Source organism: Colletotrichum navitas (assembly GCF_030913465.1).
Source record: "Colletotrichum navitas strain CBS 125086 chromosome Unknown LY79scaffold_16, whole genome shotgun sequence".
In the NCBI taxonomy this organism is placed as follows: Eukaryota; Fungi; Ascomycota; class Sordariomycetes; order Glomerellales; family Glomerellaceae; genus Colletotrichum; species Colletotrichum navitas.
The window spans coordinates 398,290-416,678 of record NW_026850562.1 but is presented as its reverse complement, the minus strand read 5'-3'; the positions used below and the strand labels follow the sequence as shown (position 1 = coordinate 416,678).

The 18,389-nt window shown below is 54.6% G+C and overlaps 6 protein-coding genes across 6 annotated transcripts; 4 read left to right on the top strand and 2 right to left on the bottom strand.

Annotated features, from left to right (window-relative positions):
- Window positions 1-1,555: 1,555 nt before the first annotated feature.
- On the top strand, window positions 1,556-1,945 carry LY79DRAFT_668117 (uncharacterized protein; the record flags this gene model as incomplete). Its single annotated transcript, XM_060563478.1, has 1 exon — window positions 1,556-1,945. One exon carries the CDS (start codon window positions 1,556-1,558, stop codon window positions 1,943-1,945), a length of 390 nt encoding a protein of 129 aa, XP_060416379.1.
- A 3,829-nt stretch (window positions 1,946-5,774) lies between these two features.
- On the bottom strand, window positions 5,775-7,048 carry LY79DRAFT_588721 (uncharacterized protein; the record flags this gene model as incomplete). Its single annotated transcript, XM_060560948.1, has 4 exons — window positions 5,775-5,910; window positions 5,941-6,149; window positions 6,180-6,712; window positions 6,763-7,048. The coding sequence occupies 4 exons, from the start codon at window positions 7,046-7,048 to the stop codon at window positions 5,775-5,777; spliced, it is 1,164 nt and encodes a 387-aa protein (XP_060416378.1).
- Window positions 7,049-7,496: 448 nt separating this feature from the next.
- Window positions 7,497-8,552, bottom strand: LY79DRAFT_668115 (uncharacterized protein; the record flags this gene model as incomplete). Its single annotated transcript, XM_060563477.1, has 2 exons — window positions 7,497-7,534; window positions 8,381-8,552. 2 exons carry the CDS (start codon window positions 8,550-8,552, stop codon window positions 7,497-7,499), a joined length of 210 nt encoding a protein of 69 aa, XP_060416377.1.
- Window positions 8,553-10,081: 1,529 nt separating this feature from the next.
- On the top strand, window positions 10,082-10,671 carry LY79DRAFT_111076 (uncharacterized protein). The gene is made up of 2 exons (XM_060550694.1): window positions 10,082-10,126; window positions 10,186-10,671. Exon 2 carries the CDS (start codon window positions 10,232-10,234, stop codon window positions 10,610-10,612), a length of 381 nt encoding a protein of 126 aa, XP_060416376.1. The 5' UTR covers window positions 10,082-10,126; window positions 10,186-10,231; the 3' UTR covers window positions 10,613-10,671.
- A 45-nt stretch (window positions 10,672-10,716) lies between these two features.
- Window positions 10,717-13,190, top strand: LY79DRAFT_668114 (P-loop containing nucleoside triphosphate hydrolase protein; the record flags this gene model as incomplete). Its single annotated transcript, XM_060563476.1, has 5 exons — window positions 10,717-10,775; window positions 11,000-11,440; window positions 11,640-11,786; window positions 13,014-13,031; window positions 13,112-13,190. 5 exons carry the CDS (start codon window positions 10,717-10,719, stop codon window positions 13,188-13,190), a joined length of 744 nt encoding a protein of 247 aa, XP_060416375.1.
- Window positions 13,191-16,838: 3,648 nt separating this feature from the next.
- On the top strand, window positions 16,839-17,557 carry LY79DRAFT_111014 (uncharacterized protein). Its single transcript, XM_060550693.1, has one exon. It carries the CDS (start codon window positions 16,974-16,976, stop codon window positions 17,499-17,501), a length of 528 nt encoding a protein of 175 aa, XP_060416374.1. The 5' UTR covers window positions 16,839-16,973; the 3' UTR covers window positions 17,502-17,557.
- Window positions 17,558-18,389: the final 832 nt, after the last annotated feature.

Sequence of the window (18,389 nt, the reverse complement as noted above, 5' to 3'; positions counted from 1 at the left end):
AGTGAGCCGCGACGTTGGCCTTTTCCCGCTCCACGTGGCCAACATTTTGGAGTACTACAGTTCTAGCTACTAGTGTAATAAAAGCGAGCAACCTTCGAGCAGGCCGGCAAGCACCTCATATGATTCTCAAAAGAAACATGCGTTAGGAGGAACGGGGGTGCCAGAACGGGCAGGGCTAACACAGGCTGCGTTGCGCACTGCAAAAATGGGTGCATAAGAAATCGAAACGAGGCGGGCGGTACGAGCAGTCGCCCGTCAAGGAATTTACGGACATGATGACCCGAGTACGAGATTGCGTGGCTTAAGGCGCTGAAGGAAATTTCGAGCTTCCCCCCCCGGGACAGTCGACTTAAGCTGCTAGGGCCTTGTGTTTGTGTGGCTTTCAATTTCATCTCACCTTACCTGATCTGCATTGCTACAACGGCTGATGAGAGATCCGAGGGCTAATGCAGGTGGATGTAGATTGCTTTGGCAGACAGTTAGTCCCTACTTTGACATCTGTATATTATTGCAGAAATCGTACGTTTTGCTCTTTCACAGCGTTCTGGCAGGGGAGAGGGCGGCCGAAGATGTGAGAAGGCACCGGATGTCTCACACTCCTTTCCACGTCATTTCGGAAGGCCACACACGCTTCCGAGGAGGGGTGACATCCCTCGAGCCTGAGTGAGCGGGTTGATGATGAGGGTCTCATCTAGACTGCCTACGCTTGGTGGATGGCAAGATGACACCTTCATACAAACGATGGAGTATACCTATCACAGGGGAACTAGGCTTGCAAATTGAAATAGCTGACACCCCCGGACGCCAAGAATCATGCACGGTCCAAGTCCTTACATATATACGTCTTTCGCACTATTGTTTAGAAAACCTGGGCCCATCTCACGGAGGTCGGGATCCAACCCACCACAAGAGCGTACGGGCGCACGAGGAATGGTGTCATGTTCAACCCCGCGGCAAGGGGGGTGCGAACCCAGTCGCCTGCTGTTCGCAGCCTGTTGCTGCGAGGGGAGAGGGAGAGAGCGATCGCAGCGCGCTTGAACGGCCTACAGGATCCTGGAGGACCGACGGGATATTGAATCTGAGGCGGAACAGCGGGCGGGTCTGGGAATACAGCTGGCCTGGAATCCGGCCCTGAGCAGGTGTTATGGGCGTCCAGGTCCAGCAAGCGGTGTACGCAAGTTTGTACTAGGTACCTTTGGGGGGGTGACTGTGCTGTCCCAGAGGAATCAACTTGCACGCGACAACTTGCTGCAGGCTACGCTGTCCGCCTGGCTGGCATGCAGAGGCTCGATACAATGAGTATAAAGAGCCTGGTTCTGGCCACCAGATGTTGAGATTCTCCCCATCAGTCACCAGTGTCTCTACCCTCTGCCCTCAAAGACACCTACCTCTTGCACACAAACCACTCTTTCCCACCCAAGAAGACGACAAACGACCCCATAGGATGTCCCCATCGGACCAGCCCAAGGAGAACCAATGCTCCCTTTGCGACTACAAACCCAGGGTACCTGGCATTAGCTTAAAGCGTCACGTATCCAGCGTGCACGGGAAGCCAATGCCTTGTGGGGACTACGTTCCTGAGGGCAAAGGCGACGACGGGCAGGACCGCGTCAAAGAGCATCTTGACAGCTGCCCCAGACGTGCGCGGGGCTCCAAGAGTCCTTCGGGCGACGATACCGACCGCAGCTCCACTGGCACCCCTGAGCTGGACGCCAGCGCCAAAGGGCGCCTGGACGACTCCAGCAGAAGTCCGCCGGACTCCAAGAGCTCTTCGAGCGACGATTCCGACCGTAGCTCGGCTGGCACCCCTAAGACGAGCGCCCGCGTCGGCAGCGACGAGACATTCACTCAACCCGCCATCAGCATCAGAGGCATGAAGGTTACGGCCCGCAGGGCCGTGTTCCAAAACCTGGTCGTCTCCCAGACAAACAACCACACGGTCTAGGCCCGGTCTCGCCGCCGGTTCTTTGGAACACGGCCGCCCGGCCGACAGACGATATACTGGTCCATGCAACGGAGGAGTTGTCAGGTTCAGGAGGAAACGACACGGGGAAATAGGAGCAAAAGCGGAACGTCGGATATGGAATCATTTACAAAACATTCAAAAAAAAGGGGGGGAAGGCAACGGAAAAGGGGGGGCTCGGGACGCGATGGACAACGATAGATTACGGGCTGCACTCGTTTATTTACTTTTTTTTCGTTAGATCTGGAGGCTTTTTATATAGACAACACTAGATAGAATAGAATTAAAACACACCACGGCGTTTTGCTCAACGGTCCTTGGACATCCGCCATGCCGTCAACACACAGTGATCCCCGCCGTTGCGAGCTCAAGTGGACGCCTCTGGAATTGAAGTAGACGGAGAGCACCGCCCGTGGATATGGCGTGCTGGCGCGGGGTATCTTGGACGTTCTACGAAGCGCGAGCCCGTCTTGAAGTAGATCCCAGCGGTTACCAAAGCTGTGAGGGATGTTCCCTCGAGAGCCGGCGAAACCTTCCGACGCCGTCACGTAGGGCGACACAACGTCCATGTCGCAGGACAAAACTACAGACCGTGCGCACGAGAATCGAGTAACGAGGGCCGTTGTAGCTGCGGGAGCGGCCGCCGTCATCTAGCTTGCTTCCTCCCGCGAGAGCCTAGGGGCCACGGAAGCGCTACGTCTTGTCAGGAGGGCCGTTCGCATACAAGCATATGAGGCTTGCAGATGGGCCACGCTACTTGGATTTGCGTCAAGGAGGGAGAGGTCTGTGGCGGTCACATGATATCAGGGGCTTCAAGAGTAGGGCAGCGATGCAAAAACACAGCCGTCATATTCTCGAGCCATTGCAAAAGTCTTCTCGGGTGCCCTGGGCAGTCGTGGACGAGCCACTCCCTGTGCCTGAGCCGAACAGCAAGCCAGCACGGGCTCAATTGCAGTGCTGGAACAACTTAACCGGAGTGTGCTCAAGATTCACCATAAGTGACAAGGCCCTTGGATGCCTCTCGTTGCCTCGTCTAGGCGTCGGGCGTCGGAAAGCCGTCCGTCCGCTCTGACGTGGCAACGGTATGGTCTTCTCTACGGCGGGCCCACCGATGGGCTGCGCAGGAGATTGTCGCTGCGATCATTTGCGTTATTCTTGGAAGAGGTTTTCGCCGTGTTCGATATGCGTCAAGGGGGCCAACCGGTGAGAATCAGGGGTAGTCTGCTCCTGAGGACGCGGATGGGTGTCGCCATACGTTTCTTTCACCGAAGGCGCCAATGGGAGCGTGGGAAGCTTCCGAGGAGGCGATTGGGTCTGTTGATTTCTTTTTGATACACTGGGCTTCGCGATGGTCCTGGAAGAGGTGTGGCCGGCTACTCCTCGCATACATGAAGGATAGCGAGCGCGGGCGCAGTCCTAAGTGCCTGTCCGGCATCCAGAAGCGGAAAGCCTGTCGTCGAAACGCCGATGATAACCATGAGCCCATTCGGCACGGTATAAAACGCCACACCGGAGCCAAATCTATAGGTCACCACCCTCTAATTTGTGGTTAGGCAAGGCTGTCGGAGCAGAATGGTCTTGCAAGGGGGCCTGCCAACGAAGCAACAGACCCCTTGGCGATGCAAAGGTACCTGTGTGAATGTTCAGTAGGCTCTACTATTACGAGATGAACAACGATACACCATTGAATCACATTATCATTGCGCCCTTGGGCCAGTTCGAAAGTGGGAGATGTGAATGGAGGTCCGTCCATACAACAGCCGACGGGGAGAGCGGGGCAAAATGCTGATGAGTATATCCCTCCCCTCCGACTCTAAAAGCCCTGGTCTGGGACCTGGAGAAAAAGACGCATTCCAAGTGTGTTTGGACGAAGGGGAAAGAAGAAAAGAAAAAAAAGTGTAAAAACGCTAGCTGCCGTCGGAAATAACCATGGCTGGAAGCGCGTCGGGATGCGGACACGCAGTGGACTCAACTTGTGAACCATCCAAGCGCTGTCATCGCCGCAGGTTTAGGTTTTTTTTTGTCATTCTTCCTGGCTGCGTTGCGTTCGTTACGTCTTCTGCTTCCAACAGACCGGCGGCACTGGCGGGTCTGGTTGGTTGGTGGGCAATTACTCTGGCTGAGGTCGCATTCCGTGAACCAACAGGTTTAGCTTCGCTTCCAACGCGGACGCTGGCTCATCGTCTGCCTTCTGCAAGGAGGCCTATGTTACCGCTGGAAGATAACGGAATCCTCTAATTATAGCATGTTCCGGTTGCCTTACTGCCTTGACTCCAGATTGCGAATTTCCCAAAGATTGTGTTCTGCAGCGTGAGTCTGGCGACCCATTTGCTTCGCCGCAGTGCCAGCCCATAGCAAAGGCCAGGCAGATCGGCAGATAAGGGGGAAATAGGCGCGCGACGCGACGGCAAATCTCACACGAGGAAAAACTCTTCTCTCCCGTGGCCTTGCCGGCGGCACAACTCGCGCGAGGCCATCCTTCTCGGTTGCAAAACACCGTCGACGCCCTCCAGCACTCACTCGTCTGAGCTTTGGCTCTCTCTCTCATGGCAGCATGTCTCTCCAGAAATCGCTCTCAGCTTGTGGAAGAAAATCAGTCTGATACATTCTGCTGTTAGCTTTCCGCGCACCTGAGCCTTACTTCACTGTGAAGGGCAGAAGTAAGGGGTTATCCGAGCCTTGAAGTTCCCTTCTGGATGCGTCCTATCCGCCGTATCGTGAACTGTGACTGACATATAAGAATCTCTAGAACATCTCGTCCGTCATCTTGTCATCTCTCCCCGACTCCCACATTCTGCTCGAACGATCGTGTACGATACACTGCCTCCAACTAGACGATACATAGAAGCAATTAGGGTTATGGAAGCTCCGAACGATCTTTGATTCAGATATCTTTAGAAATATCTCCCCAGGTCAGACTCAGATGGTTCTAGACACCGGTCGCCACATCAGGTGAATTTCATCGTCGAACATGTCGTCGTATTTCCAGCAGGTCGTCTCTCGTGAAGATCCAAGTTCCATCAAACGTCTTTCAACTTCCACGTGGCTCTTGTAGAAAGGGTTTGGAAAATCGAAAATTCCGGTCCTATCAGAGATAAACCGAGAAAAAAAGACGCCATCGCCCGAGATTCCGACTGACAGTATATCGACAACACGGAAAAGAGACTCACTCTCCATATCGTGTTCATATTTATCGTCTTCGTCTTCGTTACTATCGTTGCCTTACCTCATGAGATTTTGGGAATGCGTTCGGAGACCTCTGGCGGCGTCACAGACGAGTTGGCGGCAGAGGACGGAATGGCAGATCGACTTTCAGTGCCGCTGGGACGAAGAGCGTTATCTCTGTCAAGAGTTCTACTAGGCCCAGGTCAGTCTCCTGGAACAGAGTCAGACTTGATGCTACCATACCTAAGACGATGACCCTCGGGACACTTTGCTCCCATCGCCAGTGACACCGACGACTTCAGTGGCTGGACTGGCATCTCGGCGGCAGGGATCGCGCTGTGCTGCTGCTGCTTCTGTTGGAGCAGCCTCGAATTGCCAGTCATACGTTAGTATCCCGCGAATGACTGAGGTGTAGTGTCTGTTCTGAATGATAAGAAGAAAACGCGTGGTGTACTGAACGTACTGGAGGTGAGAGGCAAATCGAAGGTAAGAGAGAGAAAGGGGCAAGTGCAAAGGCACCCTCTGGAAAACATCACACTCATTTTACGTGCTTGCTATTCATTCTGAAGAAAGAACATGTCTGAATGCCCCCTTCCCCCTTATCCTCTACTTGTTCCCTCATGTTTCTCGTAGCTATATAGGTACGTTACTTGGCGATATCGGCGGCGAACTTCTTCTCCTCATCCCAGGACAATTGAAGAGGCGAGTCCGCCCTAGCCCACTCTTCGATTTTGTCTTCCCAAGCACGACGACAGGCCATACGCATGTCGACCGGAGTCAGGCTCTCGAGATTGACGTGAACCTGGTCGCACCAGCCACGCAGCATTCTGCAACGCTCATCGGCGGGCAGCAGCTTCTCCTTCTCCAACCACGCCGACACGCGGAAGACGGCGTGCTCCTCCTGGTTACGATAGGGTCCGAGGGCAAGTTGCGCATCGCACTCGGCGACCAGAGACTTGTCAAGGCTAAGCTGCTTCATTCGCTCGCTGGGTCCGATGTTACCATGAGCGATCGAGAATCTCTAGTTCTTGAAAGCCTGGCTGATGGGAACTCTTTTCTTGGTCATGAATGCCTCTCGAGCCCACTGGAATGCGGTGCTGTAGACCGCGGCAAGGAGTATTCTGTTCCAGGGGCTATCGACGGTATCCTCTTGGTAGCCGAAGACAAGGCCTTTGACGACTGTTCCCTTGAGATTCTCGGCAGAAACAATGGCCATTCTTATGCCAGGTGGGAGCTGCTGGAGATATTCAGACACATCCCCATACATTGGTACTCCGACATCGACATTATTGGGCACGGCGAACTCGAACGGCCGATTGTTGGCGCAAGGTTGCCCTGGAAAGACGTCGTCCCAAATGGCCTGTCGGAGTTCGGTCGAGGTCATGCTAGGACAAGTCCGCTTCATCTGCGGCTCTTCCTTCATTAAGACAAGCCCATTCTCCAGACGCTCACGAGATGACAGATTGGCGAGCATGGCCTGGGTTTCCTTGAACCTCGGAAACCATACAACCCTATCGCCGGGACCCTTGGGCTTTAATGACGGGACGCTTCGCCAGGGGAAAAACTCTCTTTTTCCTGACTTGACTGTCGAAAAGTCAACAACGATCTACTTTTACCACGGCTATCCGACTTACCAAGCTCCATAGCTCTGAACCAAGCTGTAAAGTCCACAGTATAGTTGAACCAGTATTCGGAAATGTCACCTGTTCCGTTGACGACCTGGTGTTTTCGGTCGATGCGGGCCTGATCAAGAATCTTCGGGAACACGGTTTCGTCGCCAAGAAGTTTGGAGAATTTGGCCGCGATGAACTCGGCGCGCTCGTCGGTATTCGGGAACTGTTGTTTGAGGATGTCTAGTTTGGCATTCTCGGATGGTTCCGTGGGGGAATCCGAAGCATTTCGCTTCCCATTCGTTGACATCTCGAGGATGGGATTGCAACGCGAACGCGATTTCGGGTTGAAGGGGAGATTCCTGGTGGAATTTGAGACAATTTTGCAATGAGGGGGCTTTCACAGGTAAGGCCGAGTAAAGAGCCAGTGCTCTTTTCTGATACGTGTTGAGGAAGGAACGGGAAGGCACAAGTAAGACCTATCTCTTTCCATTTTGAATTCAATCATCGCTCCTTCTCGAATCAGACCTGTGATACACGCGCAAAACACATCCTTCATTGCGTTGCCGTCTCATTTACGCGTCTTTCTTCTCAGCTCCCGTGTTGCACTACCACGTTGAAGTACAAAAGACCAAGACATCCCGTGCCACAAGAGCCCTACACTCATTCATACTAGTCTGCAAAGAGTGGTGATAGTTTTTGGGGCTGCCGAAATGCTATGGAGTATCAAAAGGTGTGGCGACTCCTGCAATGCTCTTTCACCACGTGTACCACACAATAAGCTTCTCGGCCACGCCTAAAAGTTCACATCAGTCTTCTGATCGCATCCAAGTTCATATGACGACGCATGGAATTGTTTGAATCAGTCTCTGGACGATGACTGTAGGGAATTCTTCTCCGTGTCTCTAGTGAGACCCAGGTCTGGGCAGACAGAACATGTTGCAATGAGGACCATCATAAAGCAAAGCACGCTCCTCTAGTCCATGTCATTGCTGTTCAACTCCGAGACTATCTCACCACACAAGAAACCAATCAGGGCTACCCTTGAGCTGACCAACACAAGCTTCCGTGAGAGTTTGGCCCCTTTTGGCCCCGGGCTGGGCAGTTTGACTTGGCATGATGTCCGTCAAGCAACTACCAAGCTCTCTTACATAAACTGACTCGAACGGTTCGCGGGTCAAGCCGGGCCTGGACCACGCTTTTGCACTTCTTCACGCTTGCTCGCGACTTGATGCGGTTACGGATGACCCAAGGTCAGCTACCGGTGACATTTAGGCGGCTCGGATAATGAATATCAAGATGGCGCGTGGTCACACAAGCATATCTAGCAACACACGACTGGGAAAAGTCCAACACTCTGCTTCAAGGTGCCTCGCTCGTTTATTGATTGTGGGACGGTATTTGAAACGCGGTCAAAACAATTTTATTCGCTCATGGGTAAAAAATTCTGGCCGCTGGAAAGCAAAAACATTGAAATCCGCGGCCCCTGGTGCCTTGACGCTGCCGAATTCGAACCAAAACCTAGACCGATGATGAGACGGCGTCCGCAGAGGAAAAAATTGGACGGTACTTACGCCTACGAAAACACAGTGTGTGCATGAGTGTGTCTACAGCCTCTAAATCTAGCCCGAGCCACACACACAGCCTTCGCGGAGTGCTGGGGCGGTGTTGGGGAAGGGGAAGCACTGTCGGCCCTGAGCCTCGCAGTTCTCGCTCTCGACGCCGCAGGCGGTGTCGGTGCAGGGACCGGTGAAAGCAGCCTGTGCGACGGAGGCGGCGACGAGGCCGAGGAACGTGACGAGAATGCTGCGCATGGTTGCTGATGTAGTGGATAAGAAGAAGGTAGGTAGGTGGGTTTGAGCAAGGTTTTCTGATCGGATGAGTGCGTAGCTGGATACCTGGGGGATTGATGATGGGATAGTGGAGAGAGACGGGATTTTAGACTGTGCGTTCGTCTCCAATATATACTTCTTCCACGACAGGATGAAGACATGCCTTCGGACCTCGCGCCGCCCTTCCCCCCTTTCCCCCCCATCTGTCGTTCTCCATCCATGATCCATGGCTCGCGGAGAGTGTCATGCCTATTTTGGAGGAATGGCAAGTGAGGCTTGGCCACGGACGTCAGTCAACTAGTGGTCCGGGACACTTGGCTAACCTTGGCGGTTTTGGGTATTATCGGGTTTATCGGGTTGGGAGAGGGGACGGGAGCGACGACGAGAGCATCATTTGCGGTAGCCAAGGCCAAGGCCAAGCGTGTAATGGGGATCTGCCACTGCTTCGCTATAATGAGCGGCAAAAGCAAATGGGCAAAAAAAGCTTGTGGTTTTTGCTGTCTCGCGCTGGTCTTGGCGTCGAACGTTTCAACGCTCTCGTTTTAACTCTCTTGGCCCGTTGCTGGTTGATGGCTGCGGGAGGTTGTCCGCGTCTCGGAGTTTTTATTTAGACAGACGAGAAAGGAGTCCCGCTGGAGGCAGCCTCTTGCCCCATGATAGAGGATGGACTGGTGATGGGTGCGTTGTCTTGTCATGTGGCTCGTCCCCCACGCGCGAACGGATGGTGCGGTTGTCAAAATAGTAACAGGGGCCAGATCCTTGCCATGCTGCTGTGTGAGTCGTTGGTGACCCCCCCGCACATGTATTTCTGTACACTACCACGACTCAGCGATCGCTCTAGGAGACAATGCGACCAATTGCTCATCATGAAACTGCCAGACGAGATTGGAATGAAACGGGCCTTGGGGACCGCAGTCCGTCGTGGGCGAATGGGAAGAAATCTGCGCCGGCACCCTCGTCGATCCCGCCCTCAATTTGGGCTTGGCACTGGTAAAGGCACCGGCATAGCGAGAATAAAACCAATGCTGACAGTTCCACTTTCAATGCCTTTGCGATGTCAAATCCCTTTTTGACGGCGGCGATGATGGTCGGCAAGTGAGGTTGTCGTGTTTTTCAGCAACGAACAAACGGTACAGGTGATTGGTCATTTTGGGGACGCTTCCATAGCCGAAAAGCAGCCACGAATCGTCAGTGTGAACCTTCCTTTTTCAACCGAGATCAGTCTCGTCCAAGTATCACGTGCATTGTCATGTGTGGCTTTACATGTGACCACCCATCCAATCCTTTCTTTCGGAGGCGGCACAGCACAGTCGGGAGTTCCTAGCCGTTGATCCTCCCAATTGCTTACACAAACTTTGCTGCTCCAGCGATGATGGCGACTATGTCTATCCAAACCAGCAGCCACGATGCCAAGGCGCATGGCGTCTCCGGGTGCTCGCTTTCCAGCTCTAATCACTTGACTTCCGTGATCTCATCGACTTCGAGAAACCCCGTGTCAAACTGGTCGTCTCTCACCCAGAGACTAAGAAAATTTGTCCATCTCAGACCCAACAATTGTGAGTCCGGCCTAGCCAGCGTAAGCACCTGCTTACCGGCAACCCTCATTCACTATCAGGCCCAAGAGGCTATGGAAAATATGGTTATCTCGTACGCGGCATGCAATGAACCTATTGGTCCGGATTGTTGCTGTGCCGCACACGGTCTATCTATATCATAAACAAAGAAGGGGTTTCCATCGTGTCTCCGCCCAGAACGCCAGCCTGCGATCTACCCACCCGACCCCGTCTTGGCTTCACGCAGTTGTGCCCCCTTTGCGCGACACGTGCTGGTTGCTGCAACGGCAAATCGGGGCGGCTTCTGTAGCACCCGTCATCGTTGTCATCGTTTGCACGGCAGCCTCCTCGGTCAACGCCAAGCTCCCCGGCAAGCGCCAAACAGTCTGGCTGGATTCGATCCAACAACGAGTGGGACTTACATCGAAAGCCATCTCAAACATGAAGGCTCTCAAGATCTCGACCATGTCCGGCCCGATAAAAACATAATCCAGACCTTGCGACTAAAGGAGATCAGCGTGGGTGGCAAGTGGCGCTAACTGCTCCTCGCCGCCGTCACGATTGCCTTCTCACCCGCTCAACTTGGCCCCGTCATGGCGTTCGCCGTCACCTCTCAGACCCTCTGCGACTCTCCGGAAAGAACGCCGATGCCGTAGACTGAAGCCGAGATAATGCTGCCATTGCGGTGAAGCAAGTCTCCTTCGGCTGAGTGGAGGGAAAGGCCGTCCTGGAGGTCGGTGATATCACCATCCCAGCCCACGCACTTTCCCTCATTGTGGGCCCTGTGGCTTCTGGCAAGTCGACCCCGTTAAGGGTCTCCTTGGAGAAACGCCAGTCACCTCCGGCGACGTTATATTGGGGGTTGAAACATCGCAGGATTGGGTATTACGACCAGTCTCCGTTCCGATACAACAACGCGGTCAAAGCCAACATCATTGATCAATCTGAGTTTGGTCCTGAACGGTACAGCCAAGTCGTCGATTCGACCATGCTCTCCAAATGTTTCGACAGGCTGCCCAAAGGTGATCGCACCAAGATTGGGAGCAACGGTCTGACTCTGAGCGGCGGTCAGAGACCGCGGATTGCCCTTGCACGAGCACTGTACTTGGAGGCCGACCTTTTGATACTGGATGATATTCTCAGCGGCCTTGATGCGACCACTGAAGATTACGTCTTCCGCAGAGTGTTTGGCAATGATGGCATCATCCGCCAGAGGGGAGTCACGGCCGTATTATGCACACACTCGGTTCGGCATTTGCCGATGGCCGACCACATCATTGCTCTCGGCGACGAGTGTGGTGTCGTAGAACAAGCCTCGTTTGCAGACCTTTGAATCAATGGCCAGTACATACAGAGCTTGAGGATCCAGGATGCAGAGGGGAGCCCCAAGTCGAAATTGATGCCGATACTCATCCTGCCATGGACCCTTTGGCACAAACGGTGACTGAGGTCTCGAGGAGTCCAACAAGGCACGCCAACTAGGCGATGTCGCCGTCTACTAACACTACTTTGGTAGCGTTGCGCCTTGGGTCATTGTGGCCTTCTTCTTCTGGTGCTGCGCCTACGGCTTTGCATTCAACTTCCCTATTGTGTGGCTGAAGTACTGGTCTGAGGACGCTGTAGCTTCGAACCCGAAACACTCTGGGTCTTTCTATCTGGGGATGTAAGCCTTGCTTCAAATTGCGTGTCTCGGATCCCTGACAATTTGTCTTGGTTTTGCACACTGTCCCTATGAGAAAACTACTAATTTGCAGATGATGTGGCAACCACTATGATACAGAACACAATGAGACCCCGTAAGAAAGCTCTTACTGGCATGTTTTCAACGTCTCCTATGCCACCAATGTCCCTTACATGTCGCCCGGGACCATTTTATCCATGGAGACAAGAGGTCTCGACTGTCTTGGCTACCTCGATCCCATGAAGTTTATCTTACTAGGTCTTCGAGCCAGGCGCCGAGAAACAAAATTCCATACTTTGCACTCGTTCACCTGAGTCCGTTTCAGGTCCCTGACCGACGCAGCCGGGTGCTCACACAAATTGGGGCGCAAGTCGTGCCTATCTCGAAGCAATACTCGAATCTAGAAAATGGAGGCGGCCGTCGGATATCCATCGCTAGTTCGAATAGCCAGGATCGTCGCGACGAGCCTCTCCCTGCAGAGACTGCCGCAGTCTAACACAGTCTACGATCTCGATTCCCTCAAGCCCGGTGCCAACTTGTATTTGAACCGGAATCGGCTCAGTGGCTTGTGTAGCAGACGATCTGTCACGAAGCCTTCGCGCAAATATGGTCACGGCAGTCAACGTTAGACTCGACGATATGCTAACAGATACCTCTTTCAATACGAACCTCAAGAGGCTGCAGTGTATAGGCAAATTATTTTCTTCTCAGCAGCTTGCGGCTCTCCGCAGTCATGTATCCTGAAGAAATCAACGAGCGCTGCAGAACGAAACCCTGAACGCAGACTCCAGAGACTCTGGGCTAGGTTCTTATAGATTGATGACACCTCCTCCGTCGATGTTGATGTCGATTTCTTCGGTCAGGGCAACGACTTAAGCAGCGTCACGAGGGTCGTTGGTGGAGCCTGCACGTCTGGCATTGCGCTTTCCATTGCGGACGTGTTCAAGAACCCTACTATTGCTGGCCTTGGGTCTCTACCGTACATTCGATTACCGTGGCGCGGCCGGCTCGGTTCGGGCCCGTTGTGGAACTCATCGTCGGGCGTATCTTACATCAAAATCTCGGTGTTGCTGGCGAAGGCATCGAGGATATCCTGCCCATTGCTGTTTTCCAGCAGGAGGTCCTTGATTGTGCTGTTCGTATTCCAGGCAGGCACTCAACTAACTCTTCCTCGACTTGGGGAACAAAGTGGACGCTGACGCGCTCCAGCGAGGTTTCCGACTGCTTGTACGCCATCTCCCCATCCTCTGAGTCTTGTTCACCCCCCTGGATGGCATATGATGGCAGCTCGCTCTCGTCCAGCCCAGCCCTGGTTTCGACGTCGTCAACGTCAACCGCGGCACCGACGAGACCTCACAAGATCAGTCCGCCGAGTCGACAAAGTGACCTCTAAAACCTGGCGATTCACTCATATTGTCCATCCTCACCTACCACCGCTCTGGCGCTCACCGCCCCGTAATCCGCCTTTCCCACGCACAGTACGACGGAGCCTGCTTTTCGTCCATCATTACGTCTCTGGTCTATGCTTACCAGAACCGCACACTGACCCCGTTTGTTGACTTTTCCTTCTACCTTGTCCATATCTACATGAGAGAGTCTCAAAGCATTGCATATTGGCGCAACCCCCTCCACGGCTTGAGTCTCTCCGCTCTGAAGCATCACTAAACGGAAAACCATCATAGATCGAAGCCAGCCATGTGATGAGCACATCTTGGCTCCCGGCCGGACTGACACTAGCATCCCCTCCCTACTTCTTGGGTCGCAGTACTCGCTCTCCTGACAAAACACCAAGAAGTGGTCTTTGGCCAAGGCCCCAACGCCGATGTCCAAGAAGTCCGCGACATCATAGGACCGTGCTTCAACACCGTCCCCCCTCCCCCGTGACCAAGCGGGACCGCAACCACTGTGGAAACTTTCCTCCGGGGAATGCACGATCAACACGTCGTCATAGGTGAAGCAGATTCCCTCAGCCTCACGGACATCATCAACCGGCATGCCTGGGCTCCAGCGTTGAGCATTCCAGCCTTGATACCCGTCCTACGTTGACCTTTGACTGAGGGAAGATGGCCTTGAGACTACTGGCTCGAACCGGGTGCCGTGCCGGAGCGGCTAGCCATCGCATCCGCCCCTGAGGGAGAGGGGATGCTGAGGGTTAGGGTCACAGGCAACAGTCACGTTGTCTCGCCGGGATGACCGAAGTCAACATGGAGAGGTTGGTAGAGGTCATGGAGAGCATGGCGGAACATCCTCTCGAGTCACCTCAGAGGCGTCGGGCTCAGCGGCGGGGAAAGTTTCATTTGAGGTTCGAGTTCCATTGCAACGTCTCTAAGTGACAGCAACCCATTGTTCACCCCCGATCTCGTTTGTACTAGTCGAACACAACAACGTCAGGGCGGTGCTCGGATAGATGGTCTGACTTGGACGCTGTATGTCAAACAGCGCTACTCAGTAGACACAATTCACACTTGTTTGCTTATCTCTGGTCCATACTACCTTCCTAAGCCACCCGGACTTTGAGCGCGACAGTAAGGGCTCGCGGCGTTGAGAGACGGCCTAGCCGCGATACGAAGTCGTCGGATTGTACCGCAGCTTATTCGCCAATCCACAGCTCGAAGAAGTCATGGCTTATCAACGTTACCGCCCCCAAAAAGGGTTCCCTCGGCTTGCTACGTTAGTCAACCATTCGACGAGTATGAACATCGCAATGTAACTACTCCCAATGCACTGGTTTAGCAATTAGATTAGAGTTCAGTCGCCAGTCTATTAGAGTAAACACCTGCGAGTCATGGCAAACATGCGCGAATAGCAGCAACGGGGTTTCCGTCGGCAACCCCCCAAGAAACATTTCACAAACATCTTCCCTATAGTCAGGCCCTCCAGGACGTCCCCTCCTCCTTCGTTGACCAGATTTTCGGGCCCCCCGAGTCCTCGGGAAACCGAGAAACTGGGAAACGACAATCCTCCCTCCATCCATGACCGACAATCACGGCGGCGACGTCATGTTTGGCTACGACGGGCGTCAGATATCACAGACCTCACAAACCCATCACGGACGGGACGGGCGACTGTCGTCAACGTTCCAGCATCCTGAGTCAGTAGGGGGCCGGCACGGAGCCGAGGCGAGTGAGGGCGACCGAAAAGGCGGATTGGGAACGTAAAAAAAAGAGGGATCCCAAGGGCTTGATCTCGATGAATTGAGCGATCCCGTGTCAGCCTTCCTAGAGCGGAAGACGAGCAGCCTTCCGGATACGTCATGGCGCAGCTCGGAAGCCAGGCTCCTCTCCTCCCGTGGCAGGATGCGACGGGACAGGGAGATCTTGCTTGCTCGCCGCCTGCACACACACGCACACAGAGACACACAGACGCACACAGTCTCTCTCGGGGCACACGTGTAGTGTGCCGGCCAGCCAAGGGGAGCGCTCCTTTTGGAAATGGTCTACGACTACGCGGGGAAGCGGCTTTGGGGTAGGTTTTTTTTTTTTTTTTTTTTTTTCCCTCTTTATCTCTTTCGGGCACGCTCTCCCGTCTCACGCACACGCCGCCGCATCCCTTCATTCCTCCCGCGCCGGCGATCGCGAAAATCCCCCTTGACTTGACCGCGGAACAGACGGTGGGAGGAAGGGGATCGGTCACATGGCACGAACGAACAAGATGTTTGGATGGGTGAGACGGGCTGGGCACGAAGATCGCTCGGCGACGCGCAGGCAAGCAAGGCAGGCAGGTTAATCAGGTTCAAGGGTGAAAAAGGGGGGGGGGGAGTTGCTTGCTTGTTGCACGGATCGACGGGCGAACGACTACTGAGACTCACGGCCGCCGCTTATCAAACTTTAAGGCATACGATGGGCGTTGCGTCGTAGCCGTCGTGGTTGCTGTTGGCTCTTCCTTGGTTGTGTATCGCATCCTCAGATGAGCAACGTTTCCTGTGCCTCAATCTATCCGGAGAACCTTCCCCCGGGGGGCAACGGATGGGGTTTCCGGCACACTAGCGTGTACTTTGAGCCTGTAATGCCCGTTCCCCCTTTTTTTGCGATAACGCTTTCGACGCCTTATGGACTGCAACAAACCCCCCCCTCCCCCCGGGGGAGGATGAGGTGTCTATCACAGAAAAAAGAAAGGAAACGTTGGTGTGACGGCCCTCAGCTGGACGATTCGCTATCAAAAATACGATAATCGGGCGCGGAACAACGACGTTTAGTATGTGTTCGTATGATATGTCACTAGGCGGTGAGCATGGCCGACGAGGGAATGGCCGACAGCGACGTCACATGCTGAACGCCTTGCATACAGCCAACGGCGGTCGTCAGCAAAGCAGGCGCTTGCCAGCCGCGACGCGCTTTGCCAGACCCGGCATCGGCGCGCTCTTGCCCAGCTCGCCGGATTAGACGCCTGAGGCAGTATTGCGTCGTTGACAGGGGCCGGGCGACCAATCAGCTCCCGACGATAACGACGCAGTCGAGGCGGCCAATGAGAGGCGAAGACCCTGCATCAATTGATTAAGGACAGGGATGATGAAGCGTGGCATGCAGCATGGGTTCCTGATGCGGATAAGCGCGTCCGTGCTTCCCTTTCGAAGAAGAAATAGTGGGGAGGGGGTGTACGTCGAATCACCTTCGGGCTGCTCCTTCCCCAATGCGGGCAGTGCGTTTCCCAGGGTCGGCGGACAGACAGACAGACAGACAGACAGACAGAAGACAGGCCAGGTTAGCGATGCCTCCTCCTCTTCCAGAAAGACGGATCGCTAGCATGCCTCTCTGGTTTGCGGAGTCCTTTTGCCAAGCACCACAAAAAAACAAAATACAAAAAACGAAAGAAAAGAAAGGCCTCACATTTTCCATGTCAATAGGTAACATCTTCGCTCGGTTGTTCAGTCCGGGGCAGCGAGGATCACTACCGATGTGACCTTGCCCCCCCTCCCTTTGGCCCCAATCCAAAACTCACCGACAATCGCGCATCAAATCTGCACACCACCATGCTCCCATCTCCGTTCCGCCCCCTCGGAACGACACAGGGCGGCGGCGACGGTCCTGTCCCCCCTCCTCCTCCAAGGGAAACCGGGTGGTTTCAGCGATAACAGAATCAGGTGGGAGGGGGGCAGACTCTCGAGACCATGTCGCGGATCGAGCACCCGCTTGGCTGGCCCCCTTGCTTTTTTTTCCCTCTTGGCCCATCATGTCGAGAGATGAGGCTCGTTGGGCGACATGCCGTGTGTCTCAATTTGGCCAATCCGGGGAAGACCAGGTGCGCCTGCACGCGAGCACGCAAGAGATATCAACCCGCTTGTGCCTTGTAAATACCAACGTAGTAGTAGGGATGGCTGCGGCGAAACAGTCGTCGCGGCCTGGAAACCCGCCCCCCCCGGTACCATGGCCGCCGAGCTTGCTTGACCGCCAAACACGCCGTTGCGCGGTGGCAAAGGTGGTTGGCAGGCAGGCAGTGACAGCCTCCTCTAAACAGGGCAGCGACTGTCACGGGGGGTTCCCTTCGCGATTACCTACTGCCACGCCCAAGACCGCTCTGTTTCTTATCTACGTAGCACTCAAAAGAACTCGGCAATCTCCGCCGTTGTCCAAGAATGGCAATGATGGTGATATAATTAACGGAAAGGAAAAGAAGAAGAAAAGACAAAAAAAACACCTACCAAAGCTTGCTGGCGGTTGCCTGCCTGTCGAGAGCGAAAAGAGTAAACTGTGGGAATGAACCGATCAGACGCCCAATCGTCTTACAGGGATGCTGTTAACAATGGAAATGTCCATGTCCTTTCCTTGCTCGGAAACTCGGTTGTTGGATGTGGTGCCATGTGCGTCGACCACTAACAGTCTACCACGGAGAGGGAGAGCCACATGCTGGTCTTTGTTGGCCTACCCGTTCTGGTTGTGTGTCTAGTGTAGACGTTCTCATCGTGGCCGCCCACCAGGGCTCCGTCAGCCATGTAACCTCGGCGCGCCTCTCCTTTGCCTGTTTCGCCGCTGCTTTCGCCGTCCGAGCCGCTTCTTGCCTCTCGACGGGCCCCCCCGGAGGAGGGGGGGGAAGGGCATTGAGCCTCGGCCGGACGTGGTTGTCGAGAAAAGGGTCGAATACCGAAGCCAACTAGACGGCGATAGGATGGGAGCAAGCGGAGCCCGGCCAGATTCCCGGGGATTCTTCACGGGCTCGATATATGCGCTAGCTGCGTTACAGTGCTAGCGTTCGGCGACAGCGAGAGCGAACAGACTATCGTCGCAAGGCTGTGGCGAAGAATAATAAAAAAAGGGGGACGGCAGTTCGCGCTGACGTTTATCAATGCCGTGCAGCGTTCTTGCATGTTCGGCTTTTCGTTGGGGGTCCCCCGCCACATCTGCCTCGTCCGCAGGGAGCAGCCGCACGGGCGAGGCAGCCATCGGCCGGGTGTCTCGAAGGAGGAGCACCTCTTCTCTCTCTCTCTCTCTCTCTCTCTCTCTCTCTCTCTCTCTCTCCCTCTTCCACTCTCTGGAGTGCCAAAGTGCCGCCGAGGCTCCTGGGCCAAAGGCGCTGCCGTTACGGACGGGCCCTCCGAGCAACCTATTTGCAAACGCCAAGCCCCAACCGGCCCTCGCCCTCCGTCTCCAG

Bases quoted from the DNA above. Each gene is read 5' to 3' on its own strand.
- LY79DRAFT_111014 (XM_060550693.1), top strand. From the start codon at position 16,974: ATGTCGAGAGATGAGGCTCGTTGGGCGACATGCCGTGTGTCTCAATTT.
- LY79DRAFT_111076 (XM_060550694.1), top strand. From the start codon at position 10,232: ATGAACCTATTGGTCCGGATTGTTGCTGTGCCGCACACGGTCTATCTA.